At 55.3% G+C, this 17,607-nt stretch overlaps 5 protein-coding genes across 5 annotated transcripts; 3 read left to right on the forward strand and 2 right to left on the reverse strand.

The window, feature by feature from the left end:
- The first annotated feature begins 3,458 nt into the window (after positions 1 to 3,458).
- LOC135402992 (feather keratin 1-like) lies at positions 3,459 to 4,100 on the forward strand. Its single transcript, XM_064636589.1, has one exon. The coding sequence runs from the start codon at positions 3,622 to 3,624 to the stop codon at positions 3,997 to 3,999; it is 378 nt and encodes a 125-aa protein (XP_064492659.1). The 5' UTR covers positions 3,459 to 3,621; the 3' UTR covers positions 4,000 to 4,100.
- A 2,064-nt stretch (positions 4,101 to 6,164) lies between these two features.
- On the reverse strand, positions 6,165 to 7,159 carry LOC135403007 (feather keratin 1-like). Its single transcript, XM_064636615.1, has one exon. The coding sequence runs from the start codon at positions 6,712 to 6,714 to the stop codon at positions 6,262 to 6,264; it is 453 nt and encodes a 150-aa protein (XP_064492685.1). The 5' UTR covers positions 6,715 to 7,159; the 3' UTR covers positions 6,165 to 6,261.
- Positions 7,160 to 10,158: 2,999 nt separating this feature from the next.
- On the forward strand, positions 10,159 to 10,654 carry LOC135403070 (feather keratin 1-like). The gene has a single exon (XM_064636701.1). The coding sequence runs from the start codon at positions 10,248 to 10,250 to the stop codon at positions 10,551 to 10,553; it is 306 nt and encodes a 101-aa protein (XP_064492771.1). The 5' UTR covers positions 10,159 to 10,247; the 3' UTR covers positions 10,554 to 10,654.
- Positions 10,655 to 13,342: 2,688 nt separating this feature from the next.
- Positions 13,343 to 16,650, reverse strand: LOC135403068 (feather keratin 1-like). Its single transcript, XM_064636698.1, has 2 exons — positions 16,400 to 16,650; positions 13,343 to 13,737 (listed from the first exon to the last, which is right to left on the reverse strand). Exon 2 carries the CDS (start codon positions 13,715 to 13,717, stop codon positions 13,412 to 13,414), a length of 306 nt encoding a protein of 101 aa, XP_064492768.1. The 5' UTR covers positions 13,718 to 13,737; positions 16,400 to 16,650; the 3' UTR covers positions 13,343 to 13,411.
- A 53-nt stretch (positions 16,651 to 16,703) lies between these two features.
- Positions 16,704 to 17,106, forward strand: LOC135403069 (feather keratin 1-like). The gene has a single exon (XM_064636700.1). It carries the CDS (start codon positions 16,720 to 16,722, stop codon positions 17,023 to 17,025), a length of 306 nt encoding a protein of 101 aa, XP_064492770.1. The 5' UTR covers positions 16,704 to 16,719; the 3' UTR covers positions 17,026 to 17,106.
- Positions 17,107 to 17,607: the final 501 nt, after the last annotated feature.

Raw genomic sequence — 17,607 nt, forward strand, 5'->3', positions numbered from 1 at the left:
TTAAATTTCCCCTGGCGGAGCTTAAGCCCGTGCCCCCTTGTCCTATTGCTGAGTGCCTGAGAGAAGAGACCAACCCCCACCTGGCTAGAACTTCCCTTCAGGTAGTTATAGACGGTGATGAGGTCACCTCTGAGCCTCCTCTTCTCCAGGCTAAACAACCCCAGCTCCCTCAGCCTCTCCCCATAGGACTTATGCTCCAGTCCCTTCACCAGCCTTGTTGCTCTTCTCTGGACCCGCTCCAGCACCTCAATATCCTTTCTGAACTGAGGGGCCCAGAACTGAACACAATACTCAAGGTGTGGCCTCACCAACGCAGAGTACAGGGGAAGGATCACTTCCCTGCTCCTGCTGGCCACGCTATTTTTGATACAGGACAAGATCCCATTGGCCTTCTTGGCCACCTGGGCACACTGTTGGCTCATGTTGAGCTTCCTGTCAATTAGTACCCCCAGGTCCCTTTCTGCCTGGCTGCTCTTCAGCCACTCTGTGCCCAGCCTGTAGCGCTGCATGGGGTTGTTGTGGCCAAAGTGCAGGACCCGGCACTTGGCTTTATTGAACTTCATCCCATTGGAATCAGCCCATCTCTCAAGTCTATCCAGATCCCTCTGCAGAGCCCTCCTGCCTTCCAGCAGGTCGACACTCCCTCCCAATTTAGTGTCATCAGCAAATTTGCTGATGATACACTCAATCCCCTCATCTAAATCATCTATAAAGATGTTAAACAGGACTGGGCCCAACACTGATCCCTGGGGAACACCACTGGTGACCGGCCGCCAGCTGGATGCAGCTCCATTCACCAGCACTCTCTGGGCCCGACCCAGAGATTGATATGTTAACCAATGACACAATGTAGGACAAAGGGTCAGGTATGCTCTGAGATATTCAAAAGGAGGAATAGGCTGAGGAGAAAGGGCTCAAAACTCACCTTGTTCCCAATGAGATGGAGGCAAAGGAGTGGATGAGAGAGTGAGGAGAAGAGCTCACTTTTATACAGCTCCTGCACTGCCCCAGGCCCACAGTCACTGCACAAGGGCAGCAATTTTCCAATAGACTCACCTCCAAAAATACCCAACCTTATGCCACAGGTGGTGTTTTGGTTTCTGTCAACGCTGCCATCTCATTTCCTCATTTCTGACATGACCATGAGGATCCACAGAGGATCTTTTGAAGTATTGGCATGAAAGGCCTGAGGATTTCCTGAGCAGGATCGTGTCAGCACAGGCAGAAGATGTGCCCCCACGTGCTGGAGGGGTCTGTGCAGGCAGAGGACGAGGCTGTGGGGAAATATGGTGAGGTTTTTTGAAACCCCTCAGAGGGATCATGTCTTCCCACCAATGCAATCCTCTCCTGAGTCCCCAGTCTTCTCCTAAGGAGGACATGCTGCAGCCCTCTCCCTCCCTGCCTGCCTCCCTGCTCAGGCCAGCACTCACTGCACTTTGCCTCTATAGGCTGGCAGGTTATGTTGCTGCTTTCAAATGGCTTTGTCCAAGGAAATCTTCTCCTTCTGGGAATACAATTCTTGGTTTTTTGGCACAGTTGTCTGCTCTCATTGCAGGCTCTGGGGCTCCCCACCAGTGCTGTCAGCAGGGTTGTGGAAGGAGAATACTGTCCTCTTCCAAACCCCTGAGTCCTCAGCAAGCCCTGTGGACTTGGGTTCCTCTCCTCTCACTCCCTGAGGGATGTGTTGGGTCTCAGGGCAGCACCTTCTTCCTGTCCCTCTCCTCACCCCACGATGCCCTTTGGCTGCACACTTTGCACAGGGCACACAAGCACAGGGCACTTTTCCAGGACACACTGTCAGTCCTGAGAACAGCCCTGAGCTGTGGCAGCGCTGCCAAGCGGGGCAGGCTGAGGGCAATGGCCTTTGGGTGCCTGGAGCTGTGGCTCTGGGCTCCAAGATGGTTTTCCTGGGAAAGGAATGGAGCTGCCCAAAGGATTGAGGCCTGGCAAGACCCTGCAGCTCCACGTGCCTGGGGATGCTCAGGGAGGGGACATGCCCAGAAGGGCCCCGGGTACAAACCCAGCTCTCACACTACACCAAGCAGTGATGCTCTTCCTGCCCTGCAGACATGGAGGCAGCTGGGACGCATCCCAGGAGGGCAAGGGAATGCCTTCAGTAGGCAAATTGCCTGGGATAGTCTCATAGACTCTCCCAATCCATGGTGAGTCAAGCCCTAATTTTGGAGTGGCCTTTTGGACCGAGGCCAAGCCAGGAGTGTGTGCTGTCTGCAGGTTTGTGTCCCATGTGGGGCAGAATTCCCCTCCAGCAAGGGCAGCTGCATCCTTGCCCCAGGCAAGTGGATGCTTGGCAGCACTTCCACAGGTCAGGAGTGTCCTCAGGACTGACAGTGTGTCCTGGAAAAGTGTCCTGTGCTTGTGTGTCATCCAGGTCAGAGTGTAAAATGTGCAGCCAAAGTGCATCGTGGGGTGAGGAGAGGGAAGGAACAAGGAACTGTCCTGAGACCCAACAGACCCCTCTGACAGTGAGGATGGTGGGACACAACTCCACAGGGCTTCTTGAGGAACCATGTGGTCAGGGAGGGCAAAAATCTCCTTCCACAACCCTGCTGACAGCACTGGTGGGGAGCCCCAGAGCCTGCAATGAGAGCAGACAACTGTGCCAAAAAACCAAGAATTGTATTCCCAGAAGGAGAAGATTTCCTTGGACAAAGCCATTTGAAAGCAGCAACATAACCTGCCAGCCTATAGAGGCAAAGTGCAGTGAGTGCTGGCCTGAGCAGGGAGGCAGGCAGGGAGGGAGAGGGCTGCAGCATGTCCTCCTTAGGAGAAGACTGTGGGGACTCAGGAGAGGATTGCATTGGTGGGAAGACATGATCCCTCTGAGGGGTTTCAAAAAACCTCACCATATTTCCCCACAGCCTCGTCCTCTGCCTGCACAGACCCCTCCAGCACGTGGGGGCACATCTTCTGCCTGTGCTGACACGATCCTGCTCAGGAAATCCTCAGGCCTTTCATGCCAATACTTCAAAAGATCCTCTGTGGATCCTCATGGTCATGTCAGAAATGAGGAAATGAGATGGCAGCGTTGACAGAAACCAAAACACCACCTGTGGCATAAGGTTGGGTATTTTTGGAGGTGAGTCTATTGGAAAATTGCTGCCCTTGTGCAGTGACTGTGGGCCTGGGGCAGTGCAGGAGCTGTATAAAAGTGAGCTCTTCTCCTCACTCTCTCATCCACTCCTTTGCCTCCATCTCATTGGGAACAAGGTGAGTTTTGAGCCCTTTCTCCTCAGCCTATTCCTCCTTTTGAATATCTCAGAGCATACCTGACCCTTTGTCCTACATTGTGTCATTGGTTAACATATCACGGAAACAAGACATGGGCATAAGGAGAGTTGGAAGCTTTTGCTTGTTTTCCTCCTCCAGTCCCTACTCTGGGATTTCTGAGCACATTCCAACCTCTTTGCACCACCTGGTTTCATGGAACTGTTGGTCATGGCAGAGGGAAGGGGGCCGAAGGTGTGGTATGGAGAGAGGCTGGGGTTTGGCTCAGATGCCTCCTGAGCTATGGGCTGTGTGGGGATTGGATTGGTGGGCAATGCTGCTGCTAGTGGAGTTCATGTGAGCTGAGGGGAAGACTCTGAGTCACAGTGGGGTGACATGCTGCTCATAAAAACCTCTCATGCTTTGCCTCCCCCACCTTCTGTCCCAGGTGCAGCTCCAGCCCCAGACATGTCCTGCTACACCCCGTGCCTGCCCTGCCAGCCCTGCGGCCCGACCCCGCTGGCCAACAGCTGCAATGAGCCCTGTGTCAGGCAGTGCCAGGACTCCACCGTGGCCATCCAGCCCTCCCCCGTGGTGGTGACCCTGCCCGGGCCCATCCTCAGCTCCTTCCCACAGAACACCGCCGTGGGATCCTCCACCTCCGCTGCCGTTGGCAGCATCCTCAGCTCTCAGGGAGTGCCCATCAACTCCGGGGGCTTTGGCCTCTCTGGCCTGGGCAGTGGCCTCTGTGGCAGGAGCTGCTTCCCCTGCTAAAGCTGCTCCCTGCTCTGGGCTCTCCCCTTGGATCCACCTCTCTTCCCTCCCTTGACTCATTAAATTCTGCTGCATCCCAGCCCACGCCTCCGTGTCATCCTTTCCCCTGCAGACACTCTCCCAAGGCACAGATGTTGCCCCAGGGGGTTTCTGGGAGGGGCTTCTTGGGGATGGTTTTGCACCATTTGTCAGGCTGGCCCTGAGTGAGCTCTGTCCTGTGTGGAGTGACCCTCTGGTGTCTTTATTTCTGCCTCTTTGCCTCAGGACACAATTACCCTCCACTGGCCACTGACAACCAGATGTTTGCACATCTTTTCCTTTTCCTCCCTAAGCTCCACTCTGTGACACAAGTTCTCAGCATTGAATGTCTTACTGACCCGACACAGGCACCAGCTTCTCCTCAGACTGCAGGAGAACCTTTCCTAATCACAGGATTCTCAAAGAGAACCACACAGTGCAGGGGCTGCCTTCTCACACACCCACAGGATCATGGAATCATCGATTGATTTTTGTTGGCAGAGACCATTAAAGGCCATCCAATCCAACCCTCCTGCCATGGGCAGGGATATCTGTTGCTCCATCACATTACTCCAAGTTCGATCGCACCTGACCTTGAAACACTTCTCCAGATGGGACACCCCATCATTCTCCGGGCAACCTTTTCCAGAGTCTCATCACACTCATCTTCAGTAATTTCTTCCTTATTTCTACCCTATTTCAATGTAAAACTGTTGTTCCTTTTGCAATCACTGCAGGCCTTGAGAAAACGTCTTTCTCTGACTTCATTATACATCCCCTTTACGTACTCAAAGGTTGCAATAAGATCTCCCCAGAGCAGCTCTTTCTCCTGCCTGAAGAACCTCAACTGCCTCGGCCTTTTTCCACAGAAGGTGTGATGTATCCATGTGATCATGTTTGCAGCCCTTCTCCAGAGCTGCTCTAACAGGTCCATGTTTGTTTTGACCTGAGGACTCCAGACTGGACACAAAGCTGCAGGGGAGGTCAAACAAGAGCAGATAAGAAGCCAAGATTCCCCTCCCTTGACGTGCTGGCCATGTTTGTGTTGGTGCAGCCTAGGGCATGATTGAATTTCTGGCCTGAAAGTGCACATTGCTGGCTCATGTCCAATTTTTAAATCTCCAGTATCCCATGTCTCTTTTAAAGGTCTGCTCTCAGTCCTTTGTTCTCCCAGACTGTTCTGATACTGTGGATTTCCTCAGTGCAATTTTTGTGGGAAAATTTCTGGAGAGGAAGAGGCAGGGAGAAGCACAGAGGAAGGAGAGATGAAGGGGGTGTGGGCTGAGTGTCTCCAAGGGCTTTCCAGGAGCTCTCCAGAGCAGGGCAGTGACAGCAGCCCAGGCTGCAGGGAAGTTTGCACATGATGAAGAGGAGATTCTGCACTGCTGCAGGACACAGCTGGGCATGATGACATATGTCCATCCAGAGGCCAGATGGGAAGTTGGCTGTGCCGTAGCCAACCCTGTCACATCATTCCATCTCTGAAAAGCTGGGCCCAGAGAAGGTGCTTTTGTGGTAACATCATCAAAACAGGCACAACTCCCGGGGCTGTCCCTGGACACAAAGACTGACACCAACATCCGGGGCTTTCCGAGCAGGACCACAGCCAGGACACTGATGGCAGCAAAGATCCCCCTCTGCTCAGCACTGCTCAGATGGCACCTGGCATGTTGTGCTGCCTGTTGGAGGGGAGTGCAAGGAAAAGCTCAACCAAGAGAAGCCAAATATATGAAATACACTGGCCAGGATGGTGAGTGGGCTGGAACACTTTCCTGGGGATGAGAGGCTGAGGACACAGGGTTTGCTGAGAAGAGAGAAGAGAATGCTCTGATGGGATAACTAAAATAATTTGTGGAGTAGATGTGGTCATTGCACAGTGTCAGGTAATTCTTCCGGGTACAGAGAGGCAGAGAAATTCAGAAAGGTGACCCCAAATATGACTAATCAGTGCTGTGTTAACGTAATCAATGCTATGCTGACAACCATGGCAATACCATCCCTAATGACCCCCTCCCAGAACCACACAGCAACACCTCTCTCCCTGGCCATGTTGGATGAGGATCTGCAGGGGAAAGGATGACACAGAGGCATGGGCTGAGATGCAGGAGAACTTTAATGAGTCCAAAGATTAGAAAGAAGTCACTCTGAGTGGAGATCCCAGTGAAGAGAGCACTGATGCTCTATCCCTGGGTTTGTACCATCCTGTGTGTCCCTGGGTTCCTTGCAGGGCCAGGGCCAGCAGCTTCAGCAGGGGAAGCAGCTCCTGCCACAGAGGCCACTGCCCAGGCCAGAGAGGCCAAAGCCCCCGGAGTTGATGGGCACTCCCTGAGAGCTGAGGATGCTGCCAACGGCAGCGGAGGTGGAGGATCCCACGGCGGTGTTCTGTGGGAAGGAGCTGAGGATGGGCCCAGGCAGGGTCACCACCACGGGGGAGGGCTGGATGAAGACATTGGAGTCCTGGCACTGCCTGACACAGGGCTCATTGCAGCTGTTGGCCAGCGGGGTCGGGCCGCAGGGCTGGCAGGGCCGGCACGGGGTGTAGCAGGACATGTCTGGGGCTGGAGCTGCACCTGGGACAGAGGGCGGGGGAGGCAGGGCACAGGGGTGAGTGAGGGGAGTCTCTTGGCCCACCATGACGAAAAAAAGACAAAAGAAGGAGAAGAGAGCACGAGGCTGCTTAGAGAGGCCCACCAGCATCACTTTCCCCTCAGCCCCTGAAGCCCCAAGAGAGACCAAGCTCAGGGACTTCTCCGTGTGGACTATGGCTCAGGAGACACCTCAGCCAAAACCCAGCCTCTCCCCGGGCACACCTTCTGCCCCCTTCCCTCTCCCATGACAGGCAGTTCTCAGAACCCAAATGAGACCAAAAGGACAGGATAGACTTAGAAACTCCAAAGGAGGAGGAAAAGAAAGGGCTTCAGATTCACCTGGATCCCAAGGAGCTGGAAGCGAGTGGAGTGAATGTGACAGTGAGGAGAAGGTCCTGCTTTTATGCTGCTCCTGCCCTGCCCCAGGCCCACAGTCACGGCACAAGGACAGCAATTTTCCAGCACATTCACCTCCAAAGCAAAGCATCCCACCTAATGCCACACGGTGTTCTGGTTTCCAGCAATGCTGCCACCTCATTTCCTCATTTCTGATGGGCTTGCTCTGTGCTGTAGCTTTTTTCATGTGCTGCCTTGACAGGCCTAAGGATCCCCTGGATCAGAATGTGTCCCTGCAGGTAGAAGATGTGCCCCCACGTGCTGGAGGGTCCCGTGCAGGCAGGGGATGTTGGCTCAGGGCACTGACCTGCAGGGAGAGGCCCAGCCCTGCCCTGCACTGCCCAGAGCAGCAGAGCACCCAAAGGCTCCTCTTCCCACAGTACATCCCACGGGCTTCTCTCTCCTCCCTCTCAGCTCACTCCAGTGCTCACTGGCCACTGCTGCTCCAGGCAAATGCTTTCCTCTCTCTCCCTCCTCACGCCCTTGGTTCACAGAGAACCTTTGCCAGGCTGTCTGAGTGTTCCAGGCTTGGGTCAGGAAAGCCAAAGCCCACCTGGAGTTGAATCAGCAAAGCCTGCGGAGGGAAACAAGATCTTCCCCACAGGGCAGCAGCCAAAGGGAGGCTTGAGCCAGGGCTGCCTGGGGCAGCTTCACTGCGTGCAGGGCTTGGAGGAAAGGGTCAGGTACTCCAGGGCTGCTGGGCCATGGTCTTTACTGGCAAGATTTGCTGTCTCAGGGTCAGGCTCCTGCTATTCCTCACAAGGTGTGGAGCAGGGAAGACTTCCCAGAGCAGAGCAGGCTCAGGTGTGGGAACCTTTAAACAGCCTGGCCAACATGAGTGTGTGTGACCTGGTGATGGGCACACGAGTGCTGGTGTCAGGGAGTGGCCTCCCTGAGCTCCCCTTTGGAAGTGCTGGCACTCAGGGAATGCAGCTGAGCACCGGGAGAAAGACAACGAGCATCCTGACTTCTGAAACGGGGCATGGCTGCAGGTCTCCAGGGGCTGGCAGGAGGGACACAAAGTCCAGCTGGCAGACACTCCCCGCTGGGGCTCCACAGGCTCCAGGCTGGGGCCAGCAGTGTTTAACTCCCTTGTGCAAAGTCCTGCAGGGCTGGAGGGACAAACTCCTGCCCCACCCTGGGCTGGGGCTGAGGGGCAGCCACAGAGCTTTGCACCAGAGGACGTGGGTCCTGGGGGGCACCAGGATACAGCCTTGAGCCCTGGTGGAAATGGCATCCAACAGCATCCTGGGTGGCCTTAGGATGGGGTTTGCCATCAGCCTGTGGAATGGGACCCCTCTTCTCTGCTCCACGGTGCTCAGGAAACAGCTGCCACCAAGAGCAGCTGCCCGGTGTGAGAGAGGCACAGACATACTGGTACCAGTCCAGCAAAGGGCCTCAGAGCCCAGGGAGTGACTGGAGCCCCTGGGACAGGAGGGGCTGCCCGAGGTGGGCCTATCCCCCTGGAGGAGAGAGGGCATCTGGGCACACTTCCCAGGAATGGGAAAAAGAGCTGCTGGGAGGGAGTCCAGAACTCAGAGCCAGACTCTCCTGAGTCCTATCCAGTGGAGATGGGAATCTGGTAAAGGGGATGCTAAGGAGGTACCCGTGAAGCAGAAAAAAGGTCGAAAAACCAGCAGCACCTTTGGCACTTCAAGAGGTCAAAGTTCATGAAAGGTCCAGGCAAAACAAAGGAAAACGAGAGGAGACACTGATGGGGGGAGGAAATGGACACAGAGGCCTCATCTTTCTGGTCAAAGAGACCAGGCTGTGGAGGGGAGCTCTCCTGGATGCTCAGGAGATGAAAGAAGGGGTTTTTCAAAGCACCTGTCCACTGGCTGGGATTCATCCCTGGCTCCCAATCTCTGTGTCTTCTGCTGGGCATTGGCCCTTTCCCACGACCCAGAAGCTTCCTCAGCCTAGAGAACAACCCAACCCAGCACCACTGGACGGGCAGGAAAACCTTCTTCATGTCCCCAACACGTGAGAGCTGCAGGGAAACTGCAGTTCCACGTGCCTGGGGATGCTCAGGGAGGGGACGTGCCCAGAAGGGCCCAGGTACAAACCCAGCTCTCACACTACGCCAAGCAGTGATGCTCTTCCTGCCCTGCAGACATGGAGGCAGCTGGGACGCATCCCAGGAAGGCAAAGGAATGCCTTCAGTAGGCAACTTTCCTGGGATGGACTCTCCCTACCCCTGGCGAGTCACGCTTTGATTCAGGGTTGGCCTTTTGGTGTTGGCCAAGCCAGGAGTGTGTGCTGTCTGCAGGCTTGTGTCCCATGGGGGGGCAAATTCCCCCCCAGCAAGGGCAGCTCCATGAGAAAATCGGTGCTTGGCAGCACTTCCAAAGGTCAGGAGTGTCTCAGGACTGACTATGTGTATTGGAAAAGTGTCCTGTGCTTGTGTGTCATCCAGGTCAGGGTGCAAAGCCTTCAACTAAAGTGCATTGTGGGGTGAGGAGAGAGGGAGGAAGAAGGCACTGTCCTTAGATCCAAGGTAGTGTGGAGGTACCCAACAGCACAGGGTTCTACTTGAGACTTGATTCCTGCCCATAATCATTGAATTATTGAATCAGAGACAAAATATGACTGGAAAAGACTCTTAAGATCATTGAGTCCAACCATTGCTCATGTTCCTGCAACAAAAATCCTTGAGTTTCTTGTACCACTACATAAAAGGAATCTCCATCACCCGGTGGAAATGTCAGAAATGAGGAAATGAAATGGTAACATTGACAGAAGCCAAAACACAGCCTGTGGCATTAGGTGGGATAGTTTGCTTTGGAGGTGAGTCTGCTGGAAAATTACTGCCCTGTGCAGTGACTGTGGGCCTGGGGCAGTGCAGGAGAAGAATAAAAGCACGCCCTTGTCCTCACTCTCTCATCCACTCCTCTCAACTCCATCTCCTTGGCAGTAAGGTGTGTTTGGAGAGCTTTCTCCTCCTCTTGATCCTTGTGCTGCATTTCAAAGCACATACATTATCTCTGGCTGGGTACTGGGACTTCTTACCGTGGGTGAGGGAAGGAGGCAGAAGATGTGGCATAGGGAGAGACCGGGGCTTGTGTGAGGTGTCTCTTGAGCTACTGGTTAGGTGGGGATCTCCATGGACTTCATCATGACTTGAGGAGTCTTTTGGGCTGAGCAAAAGAGGGTCAATCTAATGGTGGGGTGACAGGCTGCTTCTCACCCATCTACCCTGATCTGCTTCCCCTGCCCTCTGTCCCAGGTGCAGCTCCAGCCCCAGACATGTCCTGCTACACCCCGTGCCGGCCCTGCCAGCCCTGCGGCCCGACCCCGCTGGCCAACAGCTGCAATGAGCCCTGTGTCAGGCAGTGCCAGGACTCCAATGTCTTCATCCAGCCCTCCCCCGTGGTGGTGACCCTGCCCGGGCCCATCCTCAGCTCCTTCCCACAGAACACCGCCGTGGGATCCTCCACCTCCGCTGCCGTTGGCAGCATCCTCAGCTCTCAGGGAGTGCCCATCAACTCCGGGGGCTTTGGCCTCTCTGGCCTGGGCAGTGGCCTCTGTGGCAGGAGCTGCTTCCCCTGCTAAAGCTGCTCCCTGCTCTGGGCTCTCCCCTTGGATCCACCTCTCTTCCCTCCCTTGACTCATTAAATTCTGCTGCATCCCAGCCCACGCCTCCGTGTCATCCTTTCCCCTGCAGACACTCTCCCAAGGCACAGATGTTGCCCCAGGGGGTTTCTGGGAGGGGCTTCTTGGGGATGGTTTTGCACCATTTGTCAGGCTGGCCCTGAGTGAGCTCTGTCCTGTGTGGAGTGACCCTCTGGTGTCTGAATTTCTGCCTCTTTGCCTCAGGACACAATTACCCTCCACTGGCCACTGACAACCAGATGTTTGCACATCTTTTCCTTTTCCTCCCTAAGCTCCACTCTGTGACACAAGTTCTCAGCATTGAATGTCTTACTGACCCGACACAGGCACCAGCTTCTCCTCAGACTGCAGGAGAACCTTTCCTAATCACAGGATTCTCAAAGAGAACCACACAGTGCAGGGGCTGCCTTCTCACACACCCACGGGATCATGGAATCATCGATTGATTTTTGTTGGCAGAGGCCATTAAAGGCCATCCAATCCAACCCTCCTGTCATAGGCAGGGATATCTCAATTCCATCTCCCCCATTTCAGTTTAAAACCATTGTTGCTTGTCCTCTCACTACAGGTCTCCATATAATTAATGTCTCTCTCCAACCTCCTTATACACCCCCTTGACATATTGGAAGGCCACATTAAGATCTTCCCAGAGCTGCTCTTCTCCTGCCTTAAAAGCCTCAGCTCCTTCAGCCTTTCTCCATAGCAGGGTTGGTTTATCTGTGTGATCATTTTTGCAGCCCTTCTCTGCAGGACAGCTCTCCATCCATCCACCCCGCTGTCTCTGTTGATATTGAGGATTGTCTCAAAGTAGTTGCAGGACCTTGGACTTGTTGAAGTTTCCAAGTTCCACCTGGGATCATTCCTCTAGTCTCCCAACATCCCTCTGGATTGGAACCCTTTCCTCAGGTGTAGCTATTGCTCCCCTCAGCTTGGGGTCATTGCTGAGAATCACAGGATCATTAAGGTTGGAAAAAACCTTCAAGATCACCACGTCCATCCCTTGACCCAAAACCCCTAAGCCAAATAAACCATATCACAAAGGGCTATGATGGTGCACCCAGTCCCACTATCTATGTCATGGGTGAACATACCAAACAGCATTGGTTCCAGAATGGACACCTGGAGGACACCAGTCATCACTGGTTTCCACTCAGACCTTGATCCCTTGACCCAAAACGCCGTACATTCAGCCAAAATGCCCCTTGGCCTCAGTGCTTGTGCTGCAGAAGGGACATGTGGCCACTGTGACATTGGTTGAGAAGCCTGGGCTCTGGAAGGCCTTGGGAGAACAGAAGCCCAATAAACTCCTGGGAAGACCACGGGAGCAGAAAGGAAAAGATTGGAGAAGCATCTGTTCCTCTTCCCCCGTCTGCCATCGCTCCGTGGGAGGGGCTCAAGCACAAAATGGCTTCAGAGGACAACAGGAGAGGGAATGAGGGAACCAGGATATGCTGGCACTGGCTGGGATTGAGGTCACTGTCTTCAGAGCAGACAGGACAGACGACCTCAGCTGACCAAAGGGCTATTTTCTGTCATATGGAATCACAGAATCACAGAATCTTTATGTTGGAGAATCTCTCTAAGACCAAGGAGTCCAACCATTAACCCAGCACTGCCAAGCTCAACACTAGACCCTGTCCCCAGGTGTCCCATTTACACGTCTTTTAAGTCCCTCCAGGGACGGTGACTCCACCACTGCCCTTGGCACATATCACACCACGCTCAGCAATAAAGCTCTGGGCATTTTCCCAATGGAGCCGTTCTTGGACACTGCCTGGGCACTGGGCTGCTGGTGCCAGGTACGGTGTGATTGCCTTTGAACCACTTTTTTTTTTCTCTTTTGGCCCATTCCTTCTTAAACTGTCCTGAACTTCCACCCAGGGTATCTCACTCTCCTGCTCTCCCAGTTCTCCCCCATCCCACTCGGACAGTGATCTAGAGCAGAGCTGCTCGGTGCTCAGTGCTGACTGGGTTAAACGCACCCACACAGGTCCCCAGCCCGTGCATCTCCCCCTTGCCCTGCTCATTCCCTGTCTGTGCCCAGGCCTTCCTGGGAGAGCCTGAGGACCTGGGACTTCCTGAGTGTAGGTAAAAAAAATCTTTAGGGGGAGACTGAAAATCATTTTTCTCATAGTTATAGTCACTGGAGAGCATCTTGTCATGCTCTCCAGCCCCAGTTAAGTAGAGAAGGTTAAAAAACAGAGTTATTTAACACGTGACTAAGAATACTCAAAGTCAGCCTGTATTAACACCCAACAGAGGCTGAGCACAACCAACCCCAACAAGCCTCTCCCAAAACCAGCCCCAAGCAGCGAGTCTCTTTCTGGGCAAGTCAGGAGAGGATTTGAAGGTGAAATGATGGGACAAAGACAGGGATTGCAATGCAGAAAATCTTTAATAAGTCAAACCAGGAAAATGAATTTGATCCAAGTAGAGGTCCCAGTACAAGGAGCACCGGAGAAAAACAACAGCCAGAGTCATTGCAGTGGACACCAAACCAGGTGACTACCTTACTGATCCAGAGAGGGAACAGGGCCAGCAGGTCCTCCCCAGGCTGGTTCTGTGGGGCTGAGAGCCCATGGGAGCACAATGGAACAAGGACACAGGAGGGAAAAGAGAGTGGCAGAGGGCAGAGGCAGGGCTGGGCCGTGCTTGCCCAGAGCCCAGGCTGGCCTCGTCCTTCTGCAAGGGCTGCTGGGCTCACTCAGCCGCTCTGGAAGCAGAAGCTGATGCTGCGTCCCCAGGGCGGTTCCATCCTGTGTGTCCCTGGTTCCTTGCCAGGGCCATGGGCAGCAGCTTTAGCAGGGGAAGCAGCTCCTGCCACAGAGGCCACTGCCCAGGCCAGAGAGGCCAAAGCCCCCGGAGTTGATGGGCACTCCCTGAGAGCTGAGGATGCTGCCAACGGCAGCGGAGGTGGAGGATCCCACGGCGGTGTTCTGTGGGAAGGAGCTGAGGATGGGCCCGGGCAGGGTCACCACCACGGGGGAGGGCTGGATGAAGACATTGGAGTCCTGGCACTGCCTGACACAGGGCTCATTGCAGCTGTTGGCCAGCGGGGTCGGGCCGCAGGGCTGGCAGGGCCGGCACGGGGTGTAGCAGGACATGTCTGGGGCTGGAGCTGCACCTGGGACAGAGGGCAGGGGAAGCAGAGCAGGGTAGATGGGTGAGGAGCAGCCTCTCACCCCACCACAGGGGACCCAAGGCCTGAGTTGGAAAGGAGAGCTGAAGGCTGTTGATGGAGGCTCACAAGTTCTTCCCCTCAGACAAAGCCCAGCAGCAGGTCAAGCCCAGCAAGGGCCCCAACTAGCCCAGAGCTGTGGGGACGCTTTGGCCAAGACTCAGCAGTTACACACCCTCCTTCTTTCCCTCCCCCACCACAAGCACTTCCAAGACCCCCCACGGGACAAAGTGACAGGTCTGTGCTGTGAAATGCCAGAGGAGAAAATGGAGAATGGGCTTCAAACTCACCTTGTTCCCAAGGAGATGGAGGCGAGTGGAGGGAATGTGGGAGTAGGGAGAAGAGCCTGCTTTTATACTGCTCCTGCACTGCCCCAGGCCCACAGTCGCTGCACCAGGGCAGTAATTTTCCAACAGACTCATCTCCAAAGCAAACTATCCAGTGCAATGGCACAGATTCAGGTTTTGTTTCCATCTACGCTGCCATTTCATTTCCTCATTTCTGGCATTCCTGTCCTGCTTTGCAGGATCCTTTCATGTCCTGTGCTGGGAAGCCAAAGGATGTCCCAGGCAGAATCCTGTCAGTGGAGGCAGAAGTTGTCTCCTCAGTGCCGGAGGTGTTGTCTTGGGGCAGTGAAAAGCAACTCTTTGCAATACCCTTTGCAGGAAGAGGCCCAGGTCTGTCCCTCACTGCACACGTTCAGAAGAGCATCCAAAAGCTGTGTTTTGGGGACATGTCACTCACTTCTCTCTCTTCCCTCTCTCTCACCTCTCCCCACACATCACGAGCTGTGGCACCTCCAGGCAGCCAGGCTGTGCCAGTGGTTCCAGGGCTCTTCCTCTTGGTGCCCTTTGCTCTGGGGAGGAGGTTTGACAGGCTGAGAATCCAGGGTGGGGTTAGGAAAGCCAAAGCCCACCTGGCACTGATTGAATCCGACCAAGCACATGGAGGGCAACAAGAAGGTCTTCTCCAGGCAAGTCATCAGCAAAGAGGGGCTTGGCCAAAGGCAGGCCCAGTGGTGAACAGGGCACCTTCCCTGAGGGCAAGGGATACAGGAAAGCTGGAGATACTCAAAGGCTTCTTGTTCTTATTCTTTACTGTCAGGACTTTCTGTCAGGAATTCAAGCTCCTGAAAGTCCTTGGAACATCTGGATCTTCCCCACAGTAGAACAAGATCAGGCAGGGGGAACTGTCCTGCACCTGGAAAGGAAGAACCTCTTGCATCAGGATGGACTGGGGACAGAACTACAGACCTTAGAGCCCACAGACCTCCTCCTGGGAGATCTGACCGTGGGGTAGGGTCAGCTGTGGGGAGAGACTTGGATGTTGGAAGGGGACAGACACACAGGCCTCCCCTGCCTGGCCAAGAAGACTGTGCTGCAGTGAGGAGCCCTCACCAATGTGCTGTGGAGGGAAAGAGAGTTGTAGAAAACAGCTCCCTCCAGGCTGGGACCCTTCCCTGGTTCAGAGGTGGTACATCTCCTCCTGGCATTAGGGCTTCAGCACACCTCCCCTGCCATTCCCCAAGGGCCTCCTCAGCCTGAAACCAAATCCAGCACCATTGGGGAGCCAAGGAAACTTCCCCCAGCTCCGCAGGGAGTGAGGCCTGGCAGGACCCTGAACAGACCTGGGGATGCTCAGGGAGGGGATGTGCTCAGAAGGGCCCTGGGTACAAACTCAGCTCTCACACTACACCAAGCAGTGATGCTCTTCCTGCCCTGCAGACATGGAGGCAGCTGGGGCGCATCCCAGGAGGGCAAGGGAACGCCTTCAGTAGGCAAGTTTCCTGGGATGGACTCTCCCTACCCCTGGCGAGTCACGCTTTGATTCAGGGTTGGCCTTTTGGTGTTGGGCCAAGCCAGGAGTGTGTGCTGTCTGCAGGCTTGTGTCCCATGCGGGGGCAAATTCCCCTCCAGCAAGGGCAGCTCCATTCCAGGCCCCTGGAAAACCATTTTCAAGCACTGGGCTGTGCCCAGACCCACAGCTCCAGGCAGCCCCAAAGGCCATTGCCCTCAGCCTGCCCTGCGTTGGCAGCACTGCCCAGGATTGGGAGCAGCCACGGGACTGAGAGCGTGAACTGCAAAAGGGGCCAGTGCCTCATCCAGCTCAGGGTGCAAAGTGTGCAGCCAAAGGGCCTGGGGGGGGGAGGAGAGGGGGGAGGAAGAAAGTGCTGTCCCAAGAGCCAACAGAGTCCTCAGGGAGTGAGCAAGTGCCCAACACCACAGGGCTCCACCTCAGCCTGGATTGCTGCCCGTACGGATTTGTTCCTGCACGAGAAGTCCTTGGGCTTCTCATCCCAGGACATGAAAGGAATCTCCAGGACCCAATGGGCCTGTCAGCAACGAGGAAATGAAATGGCAGCAGGGACAGAAACCAAAACACACCCTGTGGCACTAGGTGGGATAGTTTGCTTTGGAGATGAGTCTGTTGGAAAATTACTGCCCTGTGCAGTGGCTGTGGGCCTGGGGCAGTGCAGGAGCAGTATAAAAGCAGGCCCTTGTCCTTGCTCTCTCATCCACTCCATTCGCCTCCATCTCCTTGGGAACAAGGTGAGTCTGAAGCTTTTCCTCATCCTTCTCCTCCTCCCAGGGGATTTCTCAGTCCATACCAGCTTCTTTGTTCCATGAAGGTTCTGACCATGGGTGAGGGAAGGGGGCAGAAGGTGCAACGTGGGGAAAGGCTGGGGCTTGTCTGAGGAGTCTCCAGAGCTCTGGGCCAGGCTGGGATCTCCCTTGGTTGCTCTTGGAGGGCTCTTCTGGGGAAAAGGAGAAGCCTGTGGGTCTCTCTACACAGCCCCCAGGTCTTGCCTCCAGTTCATGCCTTTGGTCCCCTGTGGTGGGGTGAGAGGCTGCTCCTCACCCATCTTGCTCTGCTCTGCTTCCCCTGCCTCCCCCGCCCTCTGTCCCAGGTGCAGCTCCAGCCCCAGACATGTCCTGCTACACCCCGTGCCGGCCCTGCCAGCCCTGCGGCCCGACCCCGCTGGCCAACAGCTGCAATGAGCCCTGTGTCAGGCAGTGCCAGGACTCCAATGTCTTCATCCAGCCCTCCCCCGTGGTGGTGACCCTGCCCGGGCCCATCCTCAGCTCCTTCCCACAGAACACCGCCGTGGGATCCTCCACCTCCGCTGCCGTTGGCAGCATCCTCAGCTCTCAGGGAGTGCCCATCAACTCCGGGGGCTTTGGCCTCTCTGGCCTGGGCAGTGGCCTCTGTGGCAGGAGCTGCTTCCCCTGCTAAAGCTGCTGCCCATGGCCCTGGCAAGGAACCAGGGACACACAGGATGGAACCGCCCTGGGGACGCAGCATCGGCTTCTGCTTCCAGAGCGGCTGAGTGAGCCCAGCAGCCCTTGCAGAAGGACGAGGCCAGCCTGGGCTCTGGGCAAGCACGGCCCAGCCCTGCCTCTGCCCTCTGCCACTCTCTCTTTTCCCTCCTGTGTCCTTGTTCCATTGTGCTCCCATGGGCTCTCAGCCCCACAGAACCAGCCTGGGGAGGACCTGCTGGCCCTGTTCCCTCCCTGGGGCAGGCAGGTGGACACCTGGTGGGATCTCTTCTAGAGCCATGGAGCACAAACTCTCATCTACCTCTGGTTCTTTCTGCACTGGGTTCCCCACTTGGATTGACCCCTTTATCTCTTTCGACTCATTAAAGTTCTGTTGCATCCCAGCCTACACCTCTGTGTCATCCCTTCCCCTGCAGATGTGCTCCCAAGATGCCCAAGCAGAGCAGTGTTGACCAGGGTTGGTTCTGGGAGGGTATTTTGGGCATGTCTGTGCAGTAATTGTTAACTCTCATGGTCCTTGCCTCTGTGGACACCGCAG

This window comes from Pseudopipra pipra, chromosome 26, assembly GCF_036250125.1.
Source record: "Pseudopipra pipra isolate bDixPip1 chromosome 26, bDixPip1.hap1, whole genome shotgun sequence".
Classification (NCBI taxonomy): Eukaryota; Metazoa; Chordata; class Aves; order Passeriformes; family Pipridae; genus Pseudopipra; species Pseudopipra pipra.

Excerpts from the sequence above, each read along its gene's own strand:
- LOC135402992 (XM_064636589.1), top strand. The coding sequence starts at position 3,622 with ATGCTGCTCATAAAAACCTCTCATGCTTTGCCTCCCCCACCTTCTGTC.
- LOC135403007 (XM_064636615.1), bottom strand. The coding sequence starts at position 6,714 with ATGCTGGTGGGCCTCTCTAAGCAGCCTCGTGCTCTCTTCTCCTTCTTT.
- LOC135403069 (XM_064636700.1), top strand. The coding sequence starts at position 16,720 with ATGTCCTGCTACACCCCGTGCCGGCCCTGCCAGCCCTGCGGCCCGACC.
- LOC135403070 (XM_064636701.1), top strand. The coding sequence starts at position 10,248 with ATGTCCTGCTACACCCCGTGCCGGCCCTGCCAGCCCTGCGGCCCGACC.
- LOC135403068 (XM_064636698.1), bottom strand. The coding sequence starts at position 13,717 with ATGTCCTGCTACACCCCGTGCCGGCCCTGCCAGCCCTGCGGCCCGACC.